This window comes from Gymnoscopelus braueri (genome assembly GCF_963280865.1).
Source record: "Gymnoscopelus braueri genome assembly, chromosome: 17".
Taxonomy (NCBI): Eukaryota; Metazoa; Chordata; class Actinopteri; order Myctophiformes; family Myctophidae; genus Gymnoscopelus; species Gymnoscopelus braueri.
In genome coordinates, this window is record NC_137617.1 from 39,185,314 (window position 1) to 39,193,507 (window position 8,194).

The 8,194-nt window shown below is 41.8% G+C and overlaps 1 protein-coding gene across 2 annotated transcripts in view; it reads left to right on the forward strand.

The window, feature by feature from the left end:
* Positions 1-7,577, forward strand: part of dock1 (dedicator of cytokinesis 1) — a 455,553-nt gene extending 447,976 nt beyond the window's left edge. The window contains exons 51-53 of one of the 2 annotated variants that reach the window (XR_013934788.1): positions 615-769; positions 5,359-6,362; positions 6,704-7,577. Coding sequence is in view for 1 of the 2 variants with exons in the window: in XM_080454394.1 (XP_080310520.1) it covers positions 615-769; positions 5,359-5,454 (251 nt within the window). In the remaining variant the exon portion in view is untranslated. Of the gene's footprint in view, positions 1-614; positions 770-5,358; positions 6,387-6,703 lie in introns of those variants that run through there. The other variant, XM_080454394.1, reaches the window with a different exon arrangement.
* The last annotated feature ends 617 nt before the right edge of the window (positions 7,578-8,194 follow it).

An 8,194-nucleotide genomic window follows, 5' to 3' on the forward strand; every position in this document is an offset into this window, starting at 1 on the left:
TTCCTCTCCAGGGAGAACAGATGTGATGATCACACTCGCTTCCTTTTTGGGTATCTGGGCCCCCCAGCCAGGACTCTCTGTCCCTCTCTCTCTCTGTGTCCCTCTCTATCCCCAGTGGTGGAAAAAGTACTCAAATGTTTTACTTGAGTAAAAGTATCAATACCGCAGATGAAATGTTTTAGATGATGTCATTTCCGGGTGTATCCTTCTCTCGAAGTCAAGGCATCATTCATAGTTTGATGAAGAGCGCCCTCTAGCATAGAGCACTAAAAATACCATGATGACGTAATATTACGTCTTTGGCAGTTGGATTTGAGATGATGTAATATTACGCACTTGGCAGTCAATGTGTTAACAAGAGCTTGAGACTAAATAACAACTGCATTGGATCCATTGGAACACACAAGGTTCTTTATCACATTTCCTGAAAAGTAACAGTTCTGGAGATATGAGGTTTTTCTAACCCCGACAGTGATGCTATTCTATTTATATATCTATTAGCTCTGGTGTTCTTCCTTACAGTCCCTCTCCCCTGCCGCTGATGAGCAACTGACCCGACCCTCACACCACCTCTTCTTCTTCTCCTCTTCTCCCCCCCCCCCTCCCTCCCCCAGACCTGGAGCTCAACGGGCTGGGCTGTCCCGACAAGGGCGAGACCCCTCCCCCGCTGCCGGTGAAAGGCAGCACGGCCGACTACGGCAACCTGCTCGATAATCAGGATCAGCTGACGAGTCCCACCACGCCACCGCCGCCCCCGGCACATCAAAGGGTACGTAGGTGTTTTTAATTAGGGACCGACCAGCGAGAGAGAGAGTCCCCCTTAACGAGGTACGGCCCCTCTCTCCATGAACGAAACAACGACGCTAACCCTGTTGGCCCGCACACTTCATAGTCACACTACTCAACTGACAAGCAAGGAAAGTGTGTGTGTGTGTTTGTGTGTACTACTATGCTTGTGAGGAGCAGTGGTTGGAAGAAGTCATTTTGTATTTGTATTGGGTCTTCAAAATGGACTTGAGTAAAAGTACAAAAGTGTTCGCATTAAAATAAACTTAAGTACTGAAAGTAAAAGTATTCATTTTGCAGAATGTCCCATTTCGCAAAGTTGTCCAAATGTATAAAAATGCTTTGAAAATAGCAGACCTACAAGCTCACAACCTCACAAGTATAGCCTACTAATACAAAAGTGTGTGTGTGTGAGAGTGTGAGAGAGCTTGACCGTGTAAAAAGCCTGATTTATAATGAGTCATAATTAGTTAGGCATTATGCACAGCCTGAACATACACGCTCACAGCGCGGCGGTTGTACAGTACGTCGGCCATTTCCCGCACGCGACACGGTCGACACAACCTCAGAATAAATCAGGCGTCACCTTCCACCACTCCGGAGAGAAACTCAGGGTTTTTTGTCTTGACAGGTAGTAAGCGAGGGTCCGTTACCTCTCCGCGCCCCATCCCCCTCCCCCGCCCTCCCTTCCCCCCTGCTGGTTATTTATGCACCTTCCTCTTACAGCCGAACCCACCGCTCACGGTAGAACGTGATTGATTGGATGATTACTTTACCTCTCACATCCATCAGGAGCCAGACTCCCCGCTGTTAATCAGCAGCTCCTTCTCGGCAGCAGCCAGCTCGCTCGCCCCGGCGGCTACACTAGCCATCCTCTACCGCCACGGCTCGGCTGTTAACCTATTAAGATCGGGAACACATCTGTGTAACCACTAAAACCATTATTTTATACTTTGGCTATTCAAAAATAGCAGATCTACAAGCTCATAGCGCGGCACAGAGTGAGCTCATAGATCTGCTATTTTTGGAAATTTGTGAAAATCTTTGGATATATATATTTTTAAAGCAAACATTTTTAAATCAAATCTTATCTTCTGTGGGGGGTCCCGGGAACAATTTTGAGATGGGGGGGGGGGGTCCGCGGCCAAATACATATCTAAAAATGTTTTCTAAATCCTAACAGTATGTTGCTCTATCAGTGGTTCTCAAAAGTTTTCATGTCAAGGACCACCCAAAATGATATATATTTAGCCGCAGACCCCCCCCATCTCAAAATGTTTTGTTCCAGGGACCCCCAGAAGCAAAGATTTGAGTTGAAAATGTTCACTCTAAAAATATATTCAAAGATTTGCACAAATTGTCACGATTTAAAAAAAAATAGCAGATCTACAAGCTCATAACGTGGCACGAAGTGACGCGCTATGAGCTTGTACTGTATATCTGCTATTTTTGAAGAGCCAAATTATAAAATATGGTTAAAGTGGTTAAAATGTATGACACTATATTAACACATTTTGCTGGGGACCCCCTGGTCCCCGGATGAGCTTCTATGTCTGCTATTTTTGAATAGCCAACCAATGTGCTATATATATATATAGCTCAAATCTAAAATGACACAGATGCTTTCCCGGTTCTAATGGTTTAACTAATCTTATTTATCCTCTGTCACGGCCCCGTGGACACGTAGTAAAGTGGAGCGGAGCTGTAAGATAGTGGCACCGGGAGGCCCGGCTGCCCGGTATAATGTAGTGAGAGCAGATGTTTTCCAAGGCCCTCAAGTGACGAGCGGCCTATCCCTCTCTCTCCTCCTCCAAGTCCTACGGTCCTTGACATTGATGAGCTAGAGTGCTTGACATCGATGAGCCAAAGTCTTGTTCTATACGGACGGTCGAGTGGGTTTTCTTTTTTAGGCGCGAGCGTGCGAGTAAAAGTAAATGTCCAATCTTGTCGGATAGGGCAAAGCCGTCAGCTCTCCGGACCTTTTTTGGGCGGCGATATGAGGTGGATAAAAATGCCGCGTCATCGACATAAATAACCCATTCAATCCGGGAACGAGTCTTTGTCATTTTTAGATGTCTTTGGCTATTCAAAAATAGCAGATATACAAGCTCATAGCGCGGCACCGAGTGCTGCGCTATGAGCTTGTAGATCTGCTATTTTTGAAAGATCGTGAAAATCTTTGAATATATGCTTTTTAAAGCGAACATTTGTAAAATATCTTGTTCCAGGGACCCCCAGAAACAAAGATTTGAGTTACAAATGTTCGCTTTAAATATATATATATATTCAAAGATTGGCAAAAATGTTCAGATATACAAGCTCATAGTGCGGCACCGAAATGCCGCGCTATGAGCTTGTATATCTGCTATTTTTGAATAGCCCAAAGACATCTAAAAATGACAGAGATGCGTTCCCGGTTTGCATGGGATAAACCACTTTTGAATGCTGAAGACGTCATTGACCCGAGAGTTATTTTTTGGGTGTTGACTTGAGGGTGTCGGTATTGGTTTAAGGGTGAATGTTTCAGTGTTTTTAAAGGATGTGAAAAGGGATTTAAGTTGAGTTGACATTTAAAGGTAAGCCAATCTCTGGGACCAAGGGAGACGGGGAGATATTTTACTCCCATTTACAGTGTTCAATAATTCAATGAGTGTCAAATGTCTGAAGGGTTTCTTTTTTAGTTGTTGTTGTCGTTTTTTTTGCTCCAACCTACCTATTCAGCAAAAAGAAAGAGAAAAGGGAGAAAGCCGGGTTTACTGAGGTCAGAAATTATATCGTCAGCCCCACACAGGCATTATCACTTTATTGATTGATGATTGATTGAAATTGATGTTTTTATTGACACAAATGCATATACATGAACATATATTTGTACATATTTGACAAAATGGTAAAACACACACAAAGAAATAAACACGCTTGTAGATTGGCTATTTTCAAAAGATTTTCATACATTTGAAAACTTTAAATGGGACATTCTGCATAATGAGTACTTTCTACTTTTGGTACTTTAAGTACATTTTGATGCCAATACTTTTGTACTTTACTCAAGTATTTTTTTTATTCCGGACTTTTACTTGTAACAGAGTATTTCTACATTGCAGTACTGATAATTTTACTTAAGTAAAACATTTACAAGAGTACTTTTCCACCACTGCATACTGATAACTGTTGCCAAAGGATATCTCTCACATGCACAAGAGACTTGGATTCTGCCTGGCTTCAAACGTGCGTACCTGCTGCTATACAGTGTTGTCTACTGCGGTGCTTCTCAAAGAGGGGTCGGGGAGAGGGGGTCCCCCAGCCGCGTAGCTCGGAATCTAATGTTGCCCGGGCCAGGATCTGTATTCCCCCCTCCTGCGGTGCGGGGCACATACGACAGATTTTTTTAAATTAATTAATTAGTTAATAAACGACCATAAAGCAACATAAACAACACCCTCTACCATCCTTAAGTGGTCGAAAACGTAATTTAATTCATGAATCCCAGGATCCATTCTCTTTTGGACTCCTCTTAGAACATGATCTGACAGCAGCCTATATGCCTCCTACAGACTACGGTACTTAACAAGTCACACTTGGACCATTGATATGCAGGAGTAGGCAGCTTTTATCTTTGTAAAAGGTGCGAATGGGGCAGCCAATGTATCACTGTAGTAACGTGAGCGTCGCGGACGGCGGCTGTGTCTATTGTTGTCGGAGCAGAATTCTTTTTTCTGGCGAATCTTGCCCAGGAGTTTGAGCAGCTAGACGGGGCAGGCAGGGTCTTTACTGACCGGGCCATGGCCCCACTGGCCCCCAATTTGGACCCCACATGGTTCTGTAACTGTGAGAGAGTGCCATTTGCACTCTCTCAGAGTTAATTTAACACAATTTTACTTTGTAGATTGAGGTCCTATAAAATGTTTCGAAAATGGGGGTCCATGGCCTAATGCATATCAAACTATCAAACTGGGGGTCCTTGAAATAAAAAAAAGTTTGATAATCCCTGCTGCAGAGAGACTGTCCTTGAAATAAAAAAAAGTTTGATAATCCCTGCTGCAGAGAGACTGTGATTCTACAGTATATCTACAGTATATCTGCTCCTTTTTCGAACATGGAATATAATTTAAGAATGACGTTAGAATAACTTTGCCGCTGTTTTTATCAACGTTTTCCCTTTTATTTCCTTTGTCTTTTTCTCATTTATATTTGAATATGTTCAAAATAAACAAATAAATGAAATGAAAAATATCTGCTGCTTTATACTATACCTGCTGCTAAGTGTGGTCTACTGCATAAGAGACTGTGATATTCAGCCTCTTTTTATTGTCTATTTTACCTCATGTATATTTGACATTGTGTACTTATCTGGCTTTGTTCTCTTTGTTATCTTTGTTTTCTCTATATTCTTTCTCTATTCTCTATATTCCTTTGTTGACTTACTTTGAAATCTGCAAAGAAAAATCGTACAAAAAAATCTCTCACCAACTCTTTTCCAACCAATAAACTTGTGATGTGACACAGCGGATAATAAACCCGGAGGTGGAACTTTGAAGTCAAGTTCTCTTATTTTTCTCTATCTGTCCACAGCACTTGCCTCCTCCCCTGCCCAGCAAGACCCCGCCCCCTCCGCCGCCCAAGACCACCCGCAAACAGACATCCATCGATTCGGGAATCGTACAATGAAACTAAAAAGACGCTGACGACGACGACGACGACACGGCCCGAAGCCAACCGGACGAATAACCCCCCCCCCTGCACCCTCCCCTCTTCCTGCTCCCACCCCCCCCTGCTCCCTAAGCGGTTGTTTGTTTTGTTGTTGTTGTTGTTTAAGTTCCTCGCCCGCCGCTACACACATTCCTCATAGAGCACCGGAGTCGGACGTAAAAATTTACCCATCCTACCTGGGTCACGTCCCCCCTCCCAACCCCCAACCCCCAATTCTGAATTCCCATAGACGTGTTTAAAGGGATAATTTTTCTATCGATTAGTCACCCCATGGATTTTTGGGTTTTTGTCACATTCCTAAGCCAATAATTACATTAAAAACATCAAATTATTGGCTTAGGAATGCGACAAAAACATGAAAATAACCATGAATTCAAGTCTCCATGGGGTGACTAATCGATAGAGAAAAATGCATTTTGGGAGTGAACTATCCCTTTAATATCGCGGCATATAAGAACCGTGTTCCAAAAATAAGCAAATGAGCACGGCGATTTGACTCTGATGGATATGAAGCATTAAGCGGTGAGAAAACACTAACGTCACCGCCGCCAAATTAATTACAATTTCGCCCAGAAACAGACTGTATCAACTGTGAGTGACTGACTATCGTTAAACGATACAGAGCCACCTCCCTTGACAATAGCACCGGGACAATTTGTTTTAATTTTTGGACCACAATTCTTATACGAGACGATTCTAAGATGACCCAATGTTATTTTCTATAGAGAAAATACTTCCGTGTGACCCAGGGGATGAGCGAGTGACGTCAGGACTTTTCGGTATCTCTATTGCATCATCCTCACCCAGCTTCGACAAGATGAATACCTCACTCTGACCCCTCCCACTCTTAACCCATTTAATCCTGTGTCATTTTAAGATGTCTTTGGCTATTAAAAAATAGCAGATATACAAGCTCATAGCGCGGCACCGAGTGCCGCGCTATGAGCTTGTAGATCTGCTATTTTTGAAAAATCGTAAAAATGTGTGCAAATCTTTGAATATATATTTTTTAAAGTGAACATTTTAAAACATTTTGTTCCAGGGACCTCCAGAAGCAAAGATTTGAGTTAAAATGTTGTTTAAAAATATATATGTATTCGAAGATAGCAGAAAAATAGCCAAAGTATAAAATAATGGTTATAGCTCAAATCTAAAATGACACAGATGCATTCCCGGATTGAATGGGATAATGCTTTATTTCTCTTAGTTTTTTGTTTTTCTTGGGGTATTTTTTTGCCTTCAGTGTGGCGGTAGAGAACGTGTTGCACAGACAAGTAGTCAATGAATTTGCTATAATGCTTCACCTTACATGCCAGTGATTCTCAACCTGTGGGACCGGGGGGGATTTTTTCAAGCCGACCCCTGTCCCCTGATCCAAAAAAAAAAAGGTTGAGAACCTACTGACCTTATGCCACTCCAGGACGCCGTTTTAAGCCGGAGTTATACTCAGTCGCGTATCGCACCAAAAATAGCCGATCCGCGAGCTTGTAGATCTGCTGTTTTTCGGTGTATGCGCGACACCGCCTGCATAACTCGGGGCTTGAAACGAAACGAAAGACCACATAATTCGACTCCAGACCAATAGCATTTCCCTTAACTGACCCGCACTCTCGAGACACGCTAGAGCCTCATAGCTCCATAGAAACATTATTCCTATTGTTGATGTTGTTGTTGTTTTTTACCCACTATGTACAAAGGTATGTATATATTATTTTATTTTATTTCAGTATTTTGTATGTGGATTTTATCAGACTGTTTTTTTTTTTTTTTTTGTATTAACATAACATTAGAATAAACTGGCATTTATATCCAAAAAAACAAAAGGGCTTTGTAAGGTTTTGAATTGACAGGGACTGTAAAGAGACTTTAGGTATTGTTGAGTACCTATCATTGATTTTACTGGGTAAAGATTGTTGTTTTTCTGTGTTTATTTTTTTGGAGTGCACACACAACTAACTCCTCCATGCGTTATCATTTTGTATAGGCCTTGTTAGAGATTTGCTGTAACCTTGGATTTCAATAACTGTTGACTTGTTCCCAATTCACTACTGACATGACTTCCGAATAAACTTTCAAATGTATGTATTTTTCTTTTTTTTCTCTCTCTCTCTCCCCGCCTCATTATTTCTTGTCTGAGGGGACGGAAATGGCCGAAAATAGCAGTGGATGTTTTCCACACAAAACGTTACCGAGATCCTGAACAAACTGGCAATCTGTTGGGCGACACCACCCGGTGTTGTTTTTTGTGCAAAGTAACCCAGAGAAGTTGAAAGAGGAACTCGGGCTGCCCCGTCGCCTTTGAATGACAGCTATCGCAGCGCTGCTACGTCTTCATTAACATCTTCAGAATTATATTAAATATATCGTCGCTGCCAAACTTTTTAGCTCGAGTCCCAAAAGATAAATTTGATGTCACCCCGGGACTCAAACTAGTGAAATAGCTGATCTACAAGCTCACAACGTTTTGCGATGCGACGTGTTGTGAGCTTGTAGATCTACTATTTTCACTACTTCTTAAAAGTATTTTTCCCCCTCTAATTAATGGATTTTTTTTTGTATGTAATTCTTTTGAAAAAAATAATAATTTGTTTTTAACATTTTTTACATCGTTGAGGGGAATTCTTTGAAAATTGAAATAATAATGAAGAACTAAATGTAGTAAACCAAAAATAAAAGAGTATTTACTTGCGACCCATAA